This window comes from Hyperolius riggenbachi, chromosome 2 (assembly GCF_040937935.1).
Source record: "Hyperolius riggenbachi isolate aHypRig1 chromosome 2, aHypRig1.pri, whole genome shotgun sequence".
In the NCBI taxonomy this organism is placed as follows: Eukaryota; Metazoa; Chordata; class Amphibia; order Anura; family Hyperoliidae; genus Hyperolius; species Hyperolius riggenbachi.
This window is the reverse complement of record NC_090647.1, coordinates 232,744,006-232,765,682: the sequence shown is the minus strand read 5'-3', so window position 1 is coordinate 232,765,682 and position 21,677 is coordinate 232,744,006. Positions and strand designations below refer to the sequence as shown.

Genomic DNA, 21,677 nt, shown 5'->3' with positions numbered 1-21,677 from the left:
AACAAGTAATAAGTAGGTTTACCAGGCAATCGAAAAGTTAAAAATTACTCTTCTCCGTAAAACAATTCCCCAGTTTCCCTGGCTCTTATTTGGTACATCTGCCGCACAAAGGAAGTTGCAGGACATTCTTTTTTTCTTCTTTACTTTCTCCTTAGACATAACAAATGCAGCCTGATTGGCTGCAGCCTCTTTCCCTCCTGTTTTCCCCTCCCACACCTCTGTTCCTTTCTGATTGGCCAATATTTCTCACGCTGAGACAATGCACTTTATACTGCAGAGCTGGGTAGGAGTGTCTAAAGACTGGGAGGAGAGCTGGCAATGATACACACAGAGTAAGGGAGGAAATTATGACTGAGATAGACGCATTCAAAAATCCTAAGGACTTTCTTTTTTTTTTTTTTTTTCTATAGAAAAACCAATAAAATCAAAATGTGGACAGTGCAATACATATGTTATGTAAGTAGAGCAAGTATTTTTATCTACTTATATATGTGTTTTATTTTTTTCTGAGATAGTATGGCTAACAGCTCCTCTTTAAGATCAGAATCCATTTTATTTCGCCAAGTAAGTTTGCACCTACAAGGAATTTGTCTTGGCAGTTGCTTAACAAACACAAACCAAAACAATACAAGGACAGACAGTGTGTATATTACAAGTCAAGGACATTATGCAAGTATAGTGGCAGTAAGCAATGTAAGACTTGTTCATTTACAGTTCTGTGCTGATTACTTTCAAGTCCTAGCAGCTCTAGCGGGGTTCTGCATTTAGTATGGCTACCGCTTGAGGAAAAAAGCTGTTCCTGTGTCTGGAGGTTTTGGTGGCGATTGACCGGAATCTTACTCCTGAAGGCATGAGCTGGAAGATGAAGTGAGCTGGGTGAGAGGGGTCAGAGGCAATTTTGGTTGCACCTGCTAGCGTAAAGATCCTGCAGGGAAGGTAAGCTACAGCCAATTATCCTTTCTGCTGTTCGGATAATGCGCTGCAGCCTCACCTTTTCTAATGTTGAGCATGAGCCGAACCATACAGTCATAGATGACGTTATGGTGAATTCGATGACTGCAGTGTAGAACTGCACCATTAAATTTTGAGGTAGGCCAAACTTTTTCAGCTGCCGTAGATGGTACATCCTCTGTTGCGCTTTCTTGACAATAGTGGCAGTGTTGTTGTTCCATTTTAGGTTGTGTGAGATTGTGGACCCAAGAAACTTGAATGATTCTACCTGGGTTATTGTGGATCCATTTATGGTTAAGGGGAGGTGCTGGGATGGAGATCTCCTAAAGTCTATTATCCTCTCCATGGTTTTGAGAGCATTTAGTTCCAAGTAGTTGCTGCTGCACCAGGAGGAAAGCTGTCCCACCACATGCCTGTATGCAGACTCGTCCCCGTTTTGTATGAGACCAACTACTGTTGTGTCACCTGCAAACTTCAGAACCTTAACAGATGGATCTGTGGAGATGCAGTCATTGGTGTACAGTGAGTAGAGCAGTGGAGAAAGCACACAGCCCTGGGGTGCACCAGTACTGACTGTCAGAGAGCTTGATGCGTGCTTCCCAAGTCTGACCTGCTGTCTCCTGTCAGTTAAGAAATCGGTTATCCATTTGCAGATGGAATCAGGTATGTGTAGCTTGGAGAGCTTGCTGTGTAGCAGGGATGGTATTATGGTATTAAATGCAGAGCTGTAATCTATAAATAAAATCCTGATGCAGGTTCCTGGTATGTCTAGATGCTGTAGTACATAATGCATACACATGTTCACGGCATCGTCTGCGGATCTGTTAGGCCTGTAGGCAAATTGCAGAGAGTCCATCAGGGGATCTGTGATAGATTTCAGATAAGCTATTATCAGTTTTTGAATGCTTTCATGACCAATGATGTCAGGGCAACAGGCCTGTAATCATTTAACCACTTAACCCTCCTGGCGGTTAATTAAAACTGCCAGGGGGCAGCGCAGCACTATTTTTAAATGTTTATTTTTTTTTTATTAAACATGTAGCTAGCCTAGCGTTAGCTACATGTCAGCCGCTGCGCAGCGACATCTCCCTACCCTCTTCGAACGCCTCCGGCGATCAAGCCCGTCCGGAAATACAGTGTTGAACGGGATTTCCATTAGGGCTTCCCCCGTCGCCATGGCGACGGGCGGGATGACGTCACCGACGTCGTGACGTCTAAGGGAGTCCCGATCCACCCCTCAGCGCTGCCTGGCACTGATTGGCCAGGCAGCGCACGAGGTCTGGGGGAGTGGCGGCTAATCGGAGCGGCGGCGATCGGAGTGCACACGTGTTGCAAAAAAGCTTGGGCTTACCGCCAGGAAGGTTAAGGACTGCAGTCATAAAACCCCTTAAGGACCAGACACTTTTTTTCCATTCAGACCACTGCAGCTTTAACGGTTTATTGCTCGGTCATACAACCTACCATCTAAATGAATTTTACCTCCTTTTCTTGTCCCCATGTCTTTGATAAAAAAAAACCCATTTCATGTATATTTATTGGTTTGGGTAGAAGTTATAGCGTTTACAAACTATGGTGCAAAAAGTGAATTTTCCCATTTTGAAGCATCTGACTTTTCTGAGCACCTGTCATGTTTTATGAGGTGCTAGAATTCAACAAATCTTGGAAAGAAGACATCCCAAAGTATTCACTAAGAGGCATGGTGAGTTCATAAAAGATTTTATTTTTTGTCACAAATTAGTGAAAAATGACACTTTGTAACAAAAAAAATAAAAAAAAGTTTCCATTTCTGCTAACTTGTGACCAAAAAAAAAAATGAAATCTGCCACGGACTCACCATGCCCCTCTCTGAATACTTTGGGATGTCTACTTTCCAAAATGGGGTCATTTGTGGTGTGTGTTTACTGTCCTGGCATTTTGGGGGGTGCTAAATTGTAAGCACCCCTGTAAAGCCTAAAGGTGCTCATAGGACTTTGGGCCCCTTAGCGCACCTAGGCTGCAAAAAAGTGTCACACGTGGTATCGCCGTACTCAGGAGAAATAGTATAATGTGTTTTGTGGTGTATTTTTACACATACCCATGCTGGGTGGGAGAAATATCTCTGTAAATGAGAATTATTTTTTTTTTTTTTTTACACACAATTGTCCATTTACAGAGATATTTCTCCCACCCAGCATGGGTATGTGTAAAAATACACCGCAAAACACATTATACTACTTCTCCTGAGTATGACGATACCACATGTGACACTTTTTTGCAGCCTAGGTGTGCTAAGGGGCCCAACGTCCAATGGGTACCTTTATGATTTCACAGGTCATTTTGAGACAATTTTTTTTTTTTTTTTGCAGCCTAGGTGCGCTAAGGGTCCCAACGTCCTATTCACAGGTCATTTTCAGGCATTTGGTTTCTAGACTACTCACGTTTTTAGGCCCCTAAAATGCCAGGGCACTATAGGAACCCCACAAGTGACCCCATTTTAGAAAGAAGACACCCCAAGGTATTCCATTAGGTGTATGGTGAGTTCATAGAAGATCTTATTTTTTGTCACAAGTTAGTGGAAAATGACACTTTGTGAAAAAATAAATAAAAATCAATTTGCGCTAACTTTGGACAAAAAATAAAATCTTCTATGAACTCATCGTAAACCTAACGGAATACCTTAGGGGGTCTTCTTTCTAAAATGTGGTCATTTGTGGGGTTCCTATACGGCCCTGGCATTTTAGGGGCCCAAAACCCCGAGTAGTCTAGAAACCAAATGCCTCAAAATGACTGTTCAGGGGTATAAGCATCTGCAAATCTTGATGACAGGTGGTCTATGAGGGGCCACATTTTGTGGAACCAGTCATAAGCAGGGTGGCCTCTTAGATGACAGGTTGTATTGGCACTGAAGTGCAGGAAGCGCAGGATGTTCTCAAATCGTGACCTGGACATGGCAGCAGAGAACATGGGCGTGTGATGTATTTGGTGCGTAGACCAATAAGACCGCAATACATTCTTTTTGACTAGACCCATGTTAAGGAGAAGGCCCCAAAAAAGGTTACGTTCGGAATCTTGGAGATGCTTCCACCGTAAAGGCTGGGCATAGTAGATTCTTGAATTAGCGGTTGCGTATTGTGTGGCATAACGGTTGTTCTCGCCACAATTAAGTCGTACCAGAAAAAAAATTCTGTCACTGCGGTGGGGCGGGTGAGGGTTTGGCCGGGTGATCAGAAGCTCGCAGGGGGGCAGATTAGGGCCTGATCTGATAGGAGTGCTAGGGGGTGACAGGAGGTGATTGATGGGTGTCTCAGTGGGTGATTAGAGAGGAGAATAGATGCAATCAATGCACTGGGGAGGTGATGGGAAGGGGGTCTGAGGGGGATCTGAGGGTTTGGCTGAGTGATCAGGAGCTCACACAGGGCAAATTAGGGCCTGATTTGATGGGTAGGTGTGCTAGGGGGGTGACAGGAGGTGATTGATGGGTGTCTCAGGGTGAGAATAGAGGGGGAATTAGATGCAAGCAATGCACTGGGGAAGTGATCAAGGGTATCTGAGGGCGATCTGAGGGTGTGGGCCGGTCATTGGGTGCCCGCAAGGGGCAGATGAGGGTCTGATCTGATGGGTAGCAGTGACAGGTGGTGACGGGGGTGATGGGGTGATTGATAGATGATCATTAGGTGATTACAAGTGAGAATATATGCAAGCAGTGCACTGGCAAGTTGTTCAGAGGGGGCCTGGAGGGCTATTTGAGGGTGTGGCGGGTGATTGGGTGCCCGCAAGGGGCAGATTAGGGTCTGATCTGATGGGTAGCAGTGATGGGGTGATTGATGGGTGATTAGTGGGTGTTTAGAGGAGAGAACAGATGTAAACAATGCACTTGGGAGGTGATCTGACGACAGGTCTGCGGGCGATCTGAGGGTGTGGGTGGGTGATCAGACGCCTGCAAGGGGCAGGTTAGGGTCTAATCTGATGGGTAGCAGTGAACAGGGGGTCATTGATGGGTGATTGACAGGTGATTATAGGGGAGGATAGATGTATACAGTACACAGGGAGGGGGGGGGGGTCTGGGGAGGATCTGAGGGTGTGTGTGTGTGGGGGGGGGGTGATCAGGAGCCCCCAGGGGGCAGTCAGGGAGTTAAGGGCCTAATCTGAAAAATAGCGTTGAAAGATAGTGACAGGGAGTGATTAGGGGGGTGATTGGGTGCAAACAGGGGTTTGAGGGGGTGGGTAGGGGGGGTCTGAGGGGTGCTGTGGGTGATAGGGGGGGGGGCAGATCAGTGTGTTTGGGTGCAGACTAGGGTGGCTGCAGCCTGCCCTGGTGGTCCCTTGATCACTAGGACCACTAGGGCAGGAGACAGCCTGTATAATACGCTTTGTATACATTACAAAGCGTATTATACACTTGTAACGCGGCGATCCAGGGGTTAACAACCCGCCGGCGCTTCCGAACCGCCGGCAGGTTGACGTCGCGGGTGGGCGGAGCCTATTGCCGGCGGATGCGCGCGCATCACTGCGTGCGATCCCCGGCACGGAAGAGTCCCAGGACCCGACGCCAATTGCCGTTACGTGGTCCTGGGCATGCCACTTTGCCGCCGCCAATATACAGTGGGCGGTCGGCAAGTGGTTAAACATGTAGGTTTTGATTTTTTTTGGAATTGGTACAATGGTTGAGCTTTTAAAACAGGCCGGGACAATTGAGAGTTCGAGAGATGCTTTGAATATGTCTGTGAATACAGGTGCTAATTGATCGGCACAGAGTTTCAAGCATTTCGCAGAGACAGTGGCCTCAATTCACTAAGATCATGCTGGAGATAATAAGGCAAGATAAAACTTACCTCCACACAAGAGGGAGTTATCTTATCTCTTCATTCTTTAAGTTACCTCCTCTGTAGCTATTTTACCTCCTTTGTAGTTATTTTCACACGCAGTTAATAAACAGCCTGTCTTTAACTCTGGAGTTACTTTAAGGATTGAAGAGTTAACTTAAAGACAGAAGAGTTAACTTTAGGTTTACCTGAGGTAAAATGTTTCCTGAATACTACATGCCTTATCACCATGGTGATAACTCTAGAAACGTTATTAAAGACAGGAGATAAGCTTAGTGAATTGAGGCCAATGTCTGGCCCCATTGCTTTCCTAGTGTGTTGTCTTTTGAAGAGTCTGTTTAGATCTGACTGGCATATTGGTAGAGCATGCACATCTGGTAACAGGTCAGCAGATTTGGTCTGGCCTCCTGTGTTGTGTAGATGCTGAGGCACCGCAGGGGGTGGAGACGTTGATGGGCTGGAGGAGTGTTCAGTTTGCCTGTTGCAGAGATGCAAATTATGCAAATTGACTTGGTGTGTTTGGCTTTTGTTGCTAGTGTTGAACCTGCAATAAAATGTATTCAGTTCATTTGCAAGCTGCAGATTGTGTAGTGAGTGTGGAGATTTCCATATTGTGGACGAGTCGGCGTTGGAACATTTTTCCTCAAGTTTTTTTTTGGAATAAACTTTTTTTGCGTCAGTAATGGCTCTCTGCAGTTTGTATTTCGCAGCTTTGTATAGGACTTTGTCGCCTGTACGATATGCCCTTTCTTTATCGAGGCGCAGCTTCCTAAGATGTGATGTAAACCAGGGTTTATCGTTATTATACCTGGTACACTTTTTTTGTGGGGATGCAGGACTCTTCACAAAAGGTAATATATGATGTCACAGCATCAGTGTAGTCATTTAGGTCACTGGTGGATTCTTTAAGTATATTCCAACCAGTTAAATCAAAGCAGCTCTGTAGTTTTTCTACAACTTAACTCGTCCATTTTTTAACTAGTCACAACAGGTTTGGCAATTTTTAGTCTTTGTATGTACTACACACAGAGCCTGAATTAAGACAAATTTTTGGCTCTCCTCCACATATGGATAGATTCTACGTCCCTTTAAGTCTGGTACACACATTCAATTTTGATTGGCCAATCGCTGACCAACTTAATCACTTACATGCAGTATGAGCACTTATCTACACAATCTGTTCATAGAATTTAATGTCGGCCCTCATACTACATGGAGGTGGCAAAATTGGTCAGTGATTGGCCAATCAAAATAACATGTGTGTTCAACTTTACATTTATGCATATCTATAAGGCTCTTTTCCCTATTGTCGACATAAAAATTGCTTCTAACCAGTAAATTTCTCAAAATGGAATTGCCCTAGTATAGATTTGATAATTTGCTTAAAGTTGAGAGAGGTCCGCGCGCAGTTCTCTCCGGCCCACGTGGTGGTGATTGACAGCAGCGTTCGCGCAGACGCAGTACAGGCCGACCTGGAGGTCAGCCTGACATCACTGGGGACCGGGAGCGAGCTGCAGCGAACGGCTGCGGGGAGAGCTGCGGTGAGGGACATGCTGGGAGCTTGGGGCTGGAGGAAGCCCCCGGTAAGTACCACTTATTTTATTTATTTTCCCTGATAACGCCTTTAACCACTTTATCCACCACTACAGTAGATCTACATCCTCTGACTTCATCTAAGCCACGAGGACGTAGATATAAGGCTTGTAGCAGAAGCCCAGCTTGCACAATTGGGCTTGCTCCTGTGCACATCTCTGGCACTATCTTATGCAGCACTAATTGGAGAAAGGGAATATATGTTTCCTGAACCAGTAAGATTGATTTTTACTATTAAAAATACTTTTATTTTCTCAAATCATAGTGAAAAATGAACATAGATTGGGATAGGAACATAATCTAAATTTTGTGATAAACGGTAGAAAAAAAGCCAAGCAAAATGTGTGTTTTTATCTACAGCAGCCCTCTTTATTTTTAAACTGGACTTAGTAAAACTGAGAAATAATGTGTTTTTTTTTCTATTGTGTTTTCCTCTTTTTTTTCCCATTAAAATGCATAGAAAACAAAATTGTTCAAAGAAAAAATGCCATGCCTTGAGAAAAAAAAAATTATACATATATATATATATATATATATATATATATATATATATATATATATATATATATATATATATATATATATATATATATATATATATATATATATATATATATATATATATATATATATATATATATATATATATATATATATATATAATTTAGGTGTCATAAGTAGGGATAGTTATTGCTGATTAAATAGGGACATAGCTAAAATGTAAAAACTGCTCTGGTCCTTAAGTGGGAAACAAGGTCTGGATGTGAAGTGGTTAATAGTTGACTTACCGGTATGTAAAGGGTTACATAATGATGAGAGTTCATAAAACATCACTCTAGAACTAAAATCATGTCTTCAATGTGTTAAGCATTATTTCTCATACTAATCCAGTATTTTTCAATATCATGAAAGTGTTTTAGCCCTGAATGTAAGCTGGTGTTTAGTTATTGTAGCCCTGAATGTGAGCTGGTGTTTAGTTATTGAGGTATCTCTTGACGCACAAATATTTGCAATACACATTAATTGTGCTTAAATGGTTTCCAAATCCTACCGAGTACATATTATCATCAGAAAGATCTGTATATCAGTATGTTCAGAATCTGTGTATGGGGCACATTTCTGAAGAAGTGCTTGTGTTGCTGAGCAACCGTACAATTAATCCACGGTTCCCTGTCTGTTAATGACCTAGAACGTTTTGGTCTATTGCCACACAATTTAGTTGTGTAGTGTTGCATATATACTAATATGGAAAATGCATCAGTTGATGTAATATCACACTTGTTCTACAGTCCTGCACACTAGTGTCATTCCATTTGACAGGCTAATTCAGGGTGATGCTGCATAGTGTAACATTTATGTCATGGTTCTATTCCCATCAGGCATAAATGAAACCTTGTAACACCTTCTACTTTTCCTACAAATCACATCTTAAAGAAAGAATGAACGAAAGTAGGATTCAGTATTACATATGTTTTAAGAGGGGAACCCTGCCAACATTGAATTAACTGTTTCTATTTAAAAAGTAAGAATTAGGATATGCCCTTAATTAAAAATCGCCAAACAATGTTAGGTATGTGTACACAGGTGAACCTATAAAATCATGCTGTTTAATCCTTTACTGTCTGAGGCCAGAAGTAGACTTATGGGAGGCACTTACAAATCATTATATCATAATTTTATTTTATTTTTTTCGCTTCAGTGTCTCTTTAAAGGTACTATTAAGCCAAATAAAAAAATTTTTTTTTAATTTATTTGGCTTAAGAGTCCATTTAAAGGTGGGGATAATTAATATTATGATGCAGTTAAAAGTTATGGTTAAAGAGACTCTGTAGCAAACATTTTTTTGCTATATTTACTTTTTAATTAGCTTCAGAAGTCTCATCAGTGGTAAACCGCCGCATCCCCGCCGAATAACTCGGGCTGCAGATCCCACAAATCCCTGGGCAAACATCTACAACCAACATGGTCGTGTATTGTGCTGCCCTGAGAGGCAGAGCTGCGAGCTGTAGCTTTGCCTCTCCTGCCGTCAATCGCCGCACGGATCGCCGCCTCTCCCCGCCCCTCTCTGTGAAGGAAGAGTGAGAGGGGCGGGGAGAGGAGGCGATCCGCCGCAATTGACATCAGAAGAGGCAGAGCTACAGCAGAGAGCTCTGCCCCTTCCAGGAAGCGCCGGCCAGATTGATGTTACTGGTCCAGCACCTTGACTTCTGGCAAGCTGCGCACCCTCCTATGAACCATGAATGGGTTAGGCATGAAATGAGAAGTTAGGTCCAGGTGAACATTTTTACATTTTTATTTTCTTTGTAACTTTCCTTTCACAGCAACTCAAAAGTCCAGTGTACACCGACATCTGATACTATAATGTGCCTTTTGCAAGCGAACTGCCATATATTATTTATTTATATTACTATTACTGCCATATTTCATAATTGAGATCATGGAGAAATAACCGCCCAGATACCATTCCAAAGATAGTTTTGCCTCAATCAGACAAAGAAAAAAACGTGTTGATAAATGAACACTGAAATGGGCATCAGAGACTTGGCAAATGTGCCAAGGGTTGAACGTAGTACAAGTAACCGATTAAGCTGAAACAAATGTAGAAAGTGTGGAGCTGTTGTTCCACCTCAGCTTGATTTGTGTGGCAGAGGATGACTTGGTTTTATAACACCATACCGTGCTGCAGCCTTGTTTTCTCTACTAATATACAGATGTAGCATAACATAATTTAGCATACAGATAATAGTAAAAAGATGACCATTAATCAAAATGTTCAATGCTGCAAACCTTCACACCTCTACTCAGTGTTTGCAAAACATTTTTATTACCATAGAATTCCTTTATCTGTTCAAGAACTGTTGCTGAAAAGAGGTTGTGGGTGGGCCGGTTCTATGGCCTTGAAGTGCTGGCAGTAAGCCTTGCTCTGCGCTTACTATCCCAAACATAGAGCTGCCATTTTTGGATTTAGTAAATGTAGACAGATCGGCTGATTGTGTAGAAACTAATGACGCGCTATGTTGGTATCTTGAAACCTTAATTTTTTTCTTTTATGACTTAAAGCAGAACAAAAGTCATAAATTCCCTTTTGCTTGAATAGGATACCTACATTATCATCCTAAAAGCAGTGGCCTTTTAGTGTCTGAAGAGGCAATTAAGCTAGTTTCCCCCTGGGAGACCTGTCATTGTGCCCGAAGATCCTCAGGCTGTCAGTAGATTATTTTATAAAAGGTGTTTTCCTCACTGCAAAGTTTAATCCAATAACTAGATATTGCATGATTATTTAAGATGTTGGCTACTAGCTCCTACAGTAGCTGCTGGGGGACTGCAATTTTCACACAGATGACATTAAGCAAGTAGGATATTAGAGAAGAGTTTTTAAAGAGAACCCGAGGTGGGTTCTGAGAATCCTAATAGCACACAGAGGCTGGGTCTGCATATAATGCCCAGCCTCTGTTGCTATACAGTGCCCCTCTAGGCCCCCCCCCCCCTGCGTTCTGCTGTGCCCCCATAAATCAAAGCCGTGCTAGCGACAGTGTGTCAAAGCCAGCTGTTTACATCTGGATGTGTCAGTCTCGCCGCTCCCCCGCCTCCTCTATATCTCCGCTCCCCACCTGCATCCCTTCCCTCCAATCAGGGGGGAGGGAAGTGACGCAGGCGGGGAGCGGCGACATAGAGGAGGCGGGGGAGCTGCGAGACTGACGCATCCAGATGTAAACAGCCGGCTAGCGATGTCGCTAGCACTGCGTATGATTTATGGGGAGCGCAGGGGGGGCCTGATGGGGACACTGCATAGCAACAGAGGCTGGGCATTATATGCAGACCCAGCCTCTGTGCTACTAGGATTCTTAGAACCCACCTCGAGTTCTCTTTAACTGTGTATTATGCTAGACCAGGAGTGGGCAAACTTTTTTTGGGATTGGGCCGAATTAGTTTAGAATTCGGCCAGCAGCTACTCTCCCTCATCCACCTTCCCTCCAGATTTTGTAAAGCGTGGATGATTTGTTAGAGCTCACCCAATTGCTCGTTCCAGCGAAAAAAAGGTGGCATCATGTGACACACTGGTACGTAATGACGGCTTGTCACATGACGGCGTCATTGCCATGGTGATCGCCGCTGGATTGAGTGATTGGGTAAGTTCCTTTTATGTTGCGTGCAGCATGCAGATTTAAGAGGCCGGTGCGAGGGAGAGAAAAGGAGGAAAGAAAGCCGCCACCTTTTGACCCCACGGACCGTAGCTCTGACTGTAGGTCATTTTGATTTCAGCTTTAGTATTAAAGTGAATATGGCATTGAGGTTAAACTTATGCATAGAAACTTCTTTATTTATTGAAAACCTTTGTAAATCACATTACAGTCAATATTTGTTTACATTTAGCACTGCAATTAACATGTCAACAGATCCTGTAGTTAACATAGGTTTGATCGACATGTGTGATCTGGCTATGAGTGTGAACCTTGCCTTAAAACATCCAGTATAACTTCTCATTGCATTGTCAGTTTTCTAGCTGCAGGTTTAAATTAGGCTATAGAGTTAGCAGTACAGTTCTGTTCTTTACCAGGAAACCCCCCATTCTCAAAAGAATTGCACGCGTGAGCAGCATGCAATCCTCAGCTGCCACGCACTACTGCACCGCCCACACTTAAGCCATCGCCCACAACTGCATCAGCCACATTAAGCCGCCGCCCACAGGCGCTTCCACATATGTTCATATTTTACAGCCTTTAGTTGATATATAGGACCAGTAATCCCCCGATTCTTTTTAAAGATTGCCTGCCCTCTGCTCTTTTGTCATGCATGCAGCAAAGAGCGACCGCGCCCTGTGTCCTCACTTCTTCCCCTGCCAGGAGCAGTCATTACAGCCGCATTTGTAATACGCATGCATGGCACTGCGTCCACACCATATTACAACTGCTTTTTAGTTATATAGATGACTAGTAAAAAGGCCTGCCCATTTTAACGGGAGCTAGGTCACAGCCGCTACCCCCGCGATGCGCGCACATACATGTCCCACTTGCTCGTTCCCCACTACTGTCTGAAGTATGTGCACACAGGGAGCTGCTTGCTTGGCAGTTAAAAAAAAGCTGTTATTTCCCACAATGCAATGAGAACCTTTGTGATCCACGCACAGCAAACTGTCAGGTCCGGCCCTGTGTCCTAACTGCCCTGGCTGCGCACATGCTCAGTACAAAAAATGCCAGGGACACACAACCATTCAGTTGATGTCGCAGGGACACTTGCATTTTATTGTATAGGATTTTGAAAGAACACTGGTCAAAATCCTTGTACCTGTAATGTAAAAGATGACAGTTGCCAGGTTCAACCAAAAAGAAAAGATCATTTGCATGGAGACCATAATAAATCAGCTACAAATAGCCACTTGCAAATTGAATACAAAATTTTTATTAATGCGCCAGTAACAAAAATACTAAAAACACTTAAAAATGACATAATGTCCATCTTTAACAATGTTCATTAAACGAGAGGTTGGCATACCGATGCATTATTTATTTGTCTACTGGATGCCTGATAGCGTACTTATTTGAATTGAGGATATATTCTTATTCACCATAGATTACAATAGGGAATTGTGCAGTGGCTTTTTGATACATATTGACAGGCACATTGTTTTGATTGCTTGCTGGTATATATAGTCCTGGATTCAGTGATTACTTTTGGATTTATGCATCTCAAATCTGTGATTGATGTTAAAGGGACTCCGAGCAGTGCAGAAACTATGGAAAGATGCATATCATTTTAATGCTCTCTTTCTCCATTTTCCAAATTATATATAAACCACCGCCCTACGCCTTTTAGTTTTCGCTATTTTTGCGATCACAATTGCCACGGCCTCGACTTCTATCGCAAAATAGAGAAAACTAAAAGGCGTAGGGCGACGATTTAGGTGTCGCCAGAAAGAGGAGAAAGAGCTTTAAATTGATATCCATCTTTCCATAGGTACATTGTATTACAAAGGGCGACTTTTTCTGCTAAATGGAGCTGCTGACTTTGAGAAAAAGTCGCCCTGTGTAATACAATATAACTATGGAAAGATGGATATCATTTTAAAGCTCTCTTTCTCCTCTTTCTGGCGACACCTAAATCGTCACCCTACATTTTCGCGATCTAAGCCACGGCAATTTCGATAGCGAAAATAGCGAAAACTAAGACGTAGGGCGGTGGTTTATATATCTTTGGAAAGAGGAGAAAGAGAGCTTTAAAATGATATGCATCTTTCCATAGTTTCTGCACTGCTCGGAGTCCCTTTAAGTGTGTAAATGCTCCCTATGTGTCTGTCATTTTTAAGTGTTTTTAGTATTTTTATTACTGGTGCATTAATAAAAATGTATTCAATTTGCAAGTGGCTTTTGTAGCTGACTTATTATGATCTCCATGCAAATTATCTTTTCTTTTTGGTTGTATGTGTACAGTGTACATTTGCTGGGGCACTTATCAAAGTGTTGTACTATAGACTCAGTTGTTTGGATTAGAGGACAGTTGCTAGGTTGTCATGGTGAGCTCTCATCTTCCATGTCCATGCATACTTACAACTTTGGATTAGTATTATTATTAATTTATTTAATTTATATAATTTAGACAAATGGGTCCTAAAAATCATATCACAGATAATCCTCCACAAGTCTGAGACTTCTCAATATGATCAATGTAAGACTAAGGAAGCAGGAGGAAATAAATTATATATAAAAGTACAAATTTTATTAATGACCAAAATACAAACACACATATATGTAAATCTATTTAAAATTGACCAGAACACACAGGTGGGCCACCATGTCTAGGCCAGATGGAAAAATGTAGGGGATCCCCTAAAAAAATATTGATAGTGCGCAATCCATCAAATATCTTAATGCAAAAAAGGGGGAAGCGACTCCTAGCAGGTAACATTGAAACAAAAGACCTTGGAGAGAAATATATCATTGGTTTTAAAGGCCAAGTGTCCAGGACCTAAATGGAAAAAGACATCCTAGTAGAAGAGCACAGGTGTATCAGATACTGGCTGTGTTGCTGCAATGTTTCATTGGTTTTAAGGGCCAAGTGTCCAGGACCTAAATGGGAAAAGACATCCTAGTAGAAAAAGCACAGGTGTATCAGATTCCGGCTGTGTTGCTATAATATTTCCAGTGATTTGCAGGATCAAAAGGCTGAATAACGGCTGATAGAGAGATTCAATCCATCACAATAGGTGGTCTTACTGCATATGTTATCACAAAATAATTGATGTGCAGGTCCACAGGTCAGGCAAGCTGTCTCATTTATGAGCTATAACAATGGCCAGGTGCACAGAGGTAGATTGATAGGCACACACTGTATGTGGCAAGCACTTCGGGCTAGTAAACAAAAAAATTTTTTTATATTCACAGCAAGCCTGACACATCCGCAAGCCCCAGGAGCAACAAGCAATTCACCAGAGTTAGTGCCCCAATCAGAAGCACATTCTGAGACAGATTCACAGGCAAGTGTTTAAACCACAGACATAACCACAAACCTGCATATGTCTGTGGTTTAAACACTTGCCTGTGAATCTGTCTCAGAATGTGCTTCTGATTGGGGCACTAACTCTGGTGAATTGCTTGTTGCTCCTGGGGCTTGCGGATGTGTCAGGCTTGCTGTGAATATACAATTTTTTTTTGTTTACTAGCCCGAAGTGCTTGCCACATACAGTGTGTGCCAATAAATCTACCTCTGTGCACCTGGCCATTGTTATAGCTCATAAATGAGACAGCTTGCCTGACCTGTGGACCTGCACATCAATTATTTTGTGATAACATATGCAGTAAGACCACCTATTGTGATGGATTGAATCTCTCTATCAGCCGTTATTCAGCCTTTTGATCCTGCAAATCACTGGAAATATTATAGCAACACAGCCGGAATCTGATACACCTGTGCTTTTTCTACTAGGATGTCTTTTTCCATTTAGGTCCTGGACACTTGGCCCTTAAAACCAATGAAACATTGCAGCAACACAGCCAGTATCTGATACACCTGTGCTCTTCTACTAGGATGTCTTTTTCCATTTAGGTCCTGGACACTTGGCCTTTAAAACCAATGATATATTTCTCTCCAAGGTCTTTTGTTTCAATGTTACCTGCTAGGAGTCGCTTCCCCCTTTTTTGCATTAAGATATTTGATGGATTGCGCACTATCAATATTTTTTTAGGGGATCCCCTACATTTTTCCATCTGGCCTAGACATGGTGGCCCACCTGTGTGTTCTGGTCAATTTTAAATAGATTTACATATATGTGTGTTTGTACTTTGGTCATTAATAAAATTTGTACTTTTATATATAATTTATTTCCTCCTGCTTCCTTAGTCTTACATTTAATTTATATAGTGTCAACATATTACGAAGTGCTGTCCAATAAATAAGGTTACAGACAATGATAATGGGGTGACAGACAACACAATACAGCTAATGAGCAATAAGATACACAATGCTAGATCATACACTGGATCCATAGGCCTAATAATACACGTTCACTATATTCTGTGGGTAGAGTGCATGATAAAGTAGAATACGCAAGGAGTATCGTAGATTGCTCATAATTATACATCATATTCTACTAAGAAAAAGAAATGTGTCCTGGTATTGAAACTCTAATCTGTGTGAACTTAAAGAGAATCTGTATTGTTAAAATCGCACAAAAGTAAACATACCAGTGCGTTAGGGGACATCTCCTATTACCCTCTGTCACAATTTCGCTGCTCCCCGCCGCATTAAAAGTGGTTAAAAACAGTTTTAAAAAGTTTGTTTATAAACAAACAAAATGGCCACCAAAACAGGAAGTAGGTTGATGTATTGTACAGTATGTCCACACATAGAAAATACATCCATACACATGCAGGCTGTATACAGCCTTCCTTTTTAATCTCAAGACATCATTTGTGTGTTTCTTTCCCCCTGCAGCTATCTTCCACTGAAGTGTCAGGCTGTTTCTTCCTGCAGAGTGCAGACAGCTCTGCCTGTATGTAATTCCTCAGTATGTGAAAGCCCAGCCAGCTCAGAGGAGGATTTATCCAACTTGTAAAAGAAAATAGAGCAGAGAGAAGCTGCACTAATCTAAATAACACACAGGCAGAGTGCAGAGAGGGGCCTGGAGGGAGGAGATGCATCACAGAACCACAACACTGAAGAACTTGGCAGCCTTCCAGACACAGGCCGACAAGTCTGACAGGAGAGAGATAAGTTGATTTATTACAGACAAGCAGAAGAAAGCAGGAAAGCTGGCACTGCTGCAAGTGTTCAATTTATTGTAACGTAGATAAAGTGCAAATGAGCAACATCTTGCAAAAATGGTCATAGATAAAACACATACCCTTGTGAGAGGAGGCGTGGATGGTGGTGGGTGCTGGGCACAGGCTGCAGCCTCCGTAGAAGCGCTATCTAGCGCTAAACGGCCGTCAGGCATCCTGTGCCCAGCACCCACCACCATCCACGCCTCCTCTCACAAGGGTATGTGTTTTATCTATGACCATTTTTGCAAGATGTTGCTCATTTGCACTTTATCTACGTTACAATAAATTGAACACTTGCAGCAGTGCCAGCTTTCCTGCTTTCTTCTGCTTGTTTGCAACTTGATGCTTTTGCTTGAGCACGCTGAAGAGGTTCTAGAGAAGGAGTGTGTTTATTCCAATCCTCCTGTGCAGTCTGCATGCCTTTCAAGCTGAGCTGTGCATGTCATACCGCTGTAGTGCCAACCATTTGCTCTTCTTTTGCTTCTGATTTATTACAGAGATGGTGATAGTAGAACGTGCTGCAGTAAGCCAAAACACATTAGAATAGATTTTGGAACTTGTAGGATGGAAGAAAACCGGATGAAATTTTTGTTACGGAGTCTCTTTAATAGTTGATGTGCCTGCCGTAGGTTTTGTCAGTTGTGACAGAAATGTATTTAAATACTCTGTGAGAAACAGTATATATATTTTTTTCTAATTTCCTTTTTACTTTATTTTTATCGAAACGAAGAATAACAGCAACATCGAGGCCTGCTGCCGGATTCTGACACAAGAGAGCTGTAAATACCTTTATATGGAGGGGCACAATCCGGAGGATGCAAGAACAAACAATCTTTTGCACATCAATCTTGGTATTCATTCGGGCACCAATTTCCACGGAGAAGGAACGCAACTGAATGGACGACCCCTAGTTCATAGCTCAAGTGATGGACATATTGACCCTCAGCGTCCTCCTGGCAAGCTTATTTGTTTGGTTCAAGAGCCCCATTCTGCTCCAGCAATTGTGCCACAAAATTACAATCCATTTTTCTTGAACGACCAGAGCCGAAACTCGCCAACTCCACCCCCACAGCCTATTCAGCAGCAAGGTGTTAATACGTCTATGCAAGCTTCGCTGCCAAATTATATGCACGTACCTCGCTACAGTACAAATCCCATAACCGTGACAGTATCACAAAATATACCGTCTGCTCACAATGTGCCCAGAGCTTTACAGATACTTCCTCCAGTACAGAGCAACCCTTATGGGTCCCCAAATTCTATTTATATTAGACAGTCTTCACAAAGTTCTCCTGGAAGACAAACTCCACAAAACACACCCTGGCCTCCTTCTCCTTCAGTCCCTTTACCTAACTATAACCAGTGTCCTCTTCCAGTATATTCTCAAAATTACCAGCCTACCCAGTATTCTCCAAAGCAGCCTCAGATTCCACAGTCTGCTTTCTGTTCCCCTCCTGCATCACAGTGCACTTCTCCTTATAGTTCCCCACAGCATCAGGTGCAGCCCAATCAATTAAGTCATCAGACTTCACATGTGTTCATGCCACCCAGTCCCTCAACAGTTTCACCTCATGCCTATCCGCATCAGCAACCGCCACCACCCTATCCAAAGCAAAGTAGTCATTCTGTATCCTATCTTCCCTATGGATCAGGCATGAACAAAGCTTCTATGAACAAGATAGAAATTACAGTTGAATCGCAAAGACCGGGGAATGCAATGAATAGAAGTCCCTCACCAATAAGTAGTCAACCCTCCCAACGGAGTCCACATTCTGCATATGCCTCAAATGCCCGGCCAGGTTCCCCTTCAAGAGCCATGCAAGGCCAGCCAAAGACTCCATATGGTGTTAATCCCTTATATATAACCTATTCACAGCCTCCAACCAACTCTGGCTCTCCAACTCCTTCCCCCCGTGTTCTGATGTCCCCACCTAACCCAACTGTTTTCAAAATAACTGTTGCACGAGCTCCTACTGAGAATCTCCTAAATATTGTGGACCAAGAGCACCATCCTGGAGCTCCAGAACCTATACAACCAATTTCACTGATGCCAACACCGGGAGTTGAAAAGGGAATTCACAAGTACCAACGAAGTTCCAGTTCTGGATCGGATGACTACGCATATACCCAAGGTACTACATTTTCTAAAAACTGTATCCATGATTTTTAGTAGACATTAAAAGACCACGATGGCAAAAAAATGAAACATTTAAAATATGCGTTTATAAGAAGTACATTTCTCTCAGAGTAAAATGCACCACAAATTACTTTTTCCCCTCTGCTGCTGTCACTTAGTAGGCTGGATAAATCTTACATAGTTACATAGTTATTTTGGTTGAAAAAAGACATACGTCCATCGAGTTCAACCAGCAGATCTTACAGATCTGACATTTTTTTAACTAGTCCATATCCTCATGGGGTATTCTCAATATTTTCTTCATTCTTTACAAAAGCACTCCCTGGAAAGGATCTATTCAAAGATGTCGGCCATCTTCCCTACTCGCTCGCACACTGCCTGTTGCTATTGAGGGGGAAGAAGGGACAAGGGAGCACACTCAGATGTGATTCTCTCACATCTGGGAGGATCAGAGACGCCATACATGCATTCGATTCTCAGCAGAGGTGGCCCTAAGGGGCCGCCTTGGCCAAAAACGATCTAGCATGTGTGCATCAACCTCCTACAAAAAGAGGAATGCAGTGAATAGAAGTAATGTTTTTGCTTTGCTCACTTCGTAGTTGTTCATTCAATAAAAAAATATATACCATATTTTTTTGGACCATAAGATGCACTTTTTTCTCCCCAAGTGGTTGGGGAGGAATTTGAGTGCTTCTTAGGCCCCATACACACATCAGACCATAGTCTTTTAAAAATGAAAGATCACAGACCAATCTTACCACTAGGGCTGCACGGTTTTTCGGTTTAAAACCGAAACTGCGGTTCGTGGCAAGACGATCTGCTGATCGTCAGTACCTTCGGTTTTTCGGTCCGCTGTCTGTAATACTTTGCTTCTGGCCCCGCTGTGCGCAGATTGGCCAGAAGCAGTTAATATGTATGAGTGTTAATGAGCGGGGGGGGGGGGGGGGGGGGGGGTGGCGGATCCACTCGAGCAAGCGGCCGGGCACATACAGCATTACCAATCACTGGCTAGCGATGGAATGACGGCAGCGGTAGGCAGAGCTGTGTGCTCTGTACAGCTCCGCCTACCACTGCTGTCATTCCATCGCTAGCCAGTGATTGGTAATGCTGTATGTGCCCGGCCGCTCGCTCGAGTGGATCCGCCCCCCGCTCATTAACACTCATACATATTCACTGCTTCTGGCCAATCCGCGCACAGCGGGGCCAGAAGCAAAGTATTAGTCAGCGGACCGGGCAGTGCGCCCCCCCCCCAGCATTTGAAAAAAAATCGGGGAAAAATCGAAACTGCAATTTCTGAGGGAAAAATCGCAATTTCGATTTTAACCTAAAATCGTGCAGCCCTACTTACCACCCTTCATGTAGTATAAGAGCCATACTCTACACAGTCTTTTCTATGGAGCTGAACTCCACATCAGAAAAAACTCTTTGCAAGATGCTGCACACACAGATGCTGTACAGACACAAAAGATCAGTATCTGCAAAAGATCTGTTCCTGCCAAAAATCCATTCCTGCAAATTGCAATGATAGTCTATGAGATCTGCAGATCATCATACACACATGATTTAACTGACATTCATCTGCAGATCAGATCCACCAGGATGGATTTTCAGATCTGCGGATGATTGCTTGATCTGCAGATGAATGTCTGTTAAATCATGTGTGTATGATGATCTGCAGATCTCATAGACTATCATTGCAATTTGCAGGAATGGATTTTTGGCAGGAACAGATCTTTTGCAGATACTGATCTTTTGTGTCTGTACAGCATCTGTGTGTGCAGCATCTTGCAAAGAGTTTTTTCTGATGTGGAGTTCAGCTCCATAGAAAAGACTGTGTAGAGTATGGGCTCTCATACTACATGAAGGGTGGTAAGATTGGTCTGTGATCTTTCATTTTCCAAAGACTATAGTCTGATGTGTGTATGAGCCTTTAGGGTCCTAACGTGGCCCCACATAGCCATCAAATATTTACTCACAGCCGGAGGGTAGGAAAGGCGTTCCCACAATGTGGCTGCAGTTAAGCTGTGTCAGCAGGATAGTGGAGCTGGAGAGATCTGTGGCAGGCAGAAACAGACAGTATTAATCTGGCCACATACTCATGTGTCCCCCTGCACTCTTCGTCCATCGCTGTCTCCTCCGTGTCCGCCTCTTTGAGCTCCCAACCTTCGCAGCTATGCAGCATCCCCCACCTTCCAGTTTCGATTCAACGCAGCTATGGGGAAGATTTAATTACTGTTCTTTCATATTACAGGAGCTGAAAGTCCCAAGTGGGGACCACGGCTCTGTCTTTGGACCAATCGCTGCACTGGCTCACACCTCAGCGAGTGCAGTGATTAGTCCAAAGACAGAGCAGTTGTCCCACCAGTCTTCTCCAAAGCAACCACAGGTTCCACAGTAGCGCTGGGAGCTCTTAGAGGACGACACAGAGGAGGCAGCGATTGACAAAGAGCGCAGGGGGGTTGCAGAAGTATGTGGCCAGATAGATACTGTCACCAACTGGCCCCCGTTGTGTACTCTGCCCTCCGCCATAGATCTCTCCACCTCAAACGTCCTTCTGGCACAGCTCAACTGCATGCCCTGTTTTGGGAAAGCCTCTCCTTCCCTCTGGCCGTAAGTAAATTTGAGGAACCCATTGGGACAGAGGACAGTGTAGGAGGACAGAGGAGGACCCAGGGAAACCGAGGACAATGCAAGGGGATAGAGCATGACACGGGGACGAAGGAGGCCACAAAAGGACACGAGGTACAAAAGGGACATGGGCACACAAGAAGTACAAGGGGAGCAATGTCCATAAGATGCCCCTGCATCATGGGCACACAAAGTTTAGTATATTTTTTTTCCCTGTTTTTTGTCCTCTAAAGCTAGGTGTTATGGTCTGAAAAATATGGTACTTGACCTGGGAGGATCACACTTCTGATGTGTCAGACCAGAGTGCTG

At 43.2% G+C, this 21,677-nt stretch overlaps 1 protein-coding gene across 2 annotated transcripts in view; it reads left to right on the top strand.

Annotated features, from left to right (window-relative positions):
- Positions 1-21,677, top strand: part of TAB3 (TGF-beta activated kinase 1 (MAP3K7) binding protein 3) — a 99,961-nt gene that overhangs the window by 53,411 nt on the left and 24,873 nt on the right. For both annotated transcript variants that reach the window (XM_068268317.1, XM_068268316.1), the window contains exon 3: positions 17,334-18,735. In XM_068268317.1, the coding sequence (XP_068124418.1) occupies positions 17,334-18,735 (1,402 nt within the window). The remainder of the gene's footprint in view (positions 1-17,333; positions 18,736-21,677) is intronic.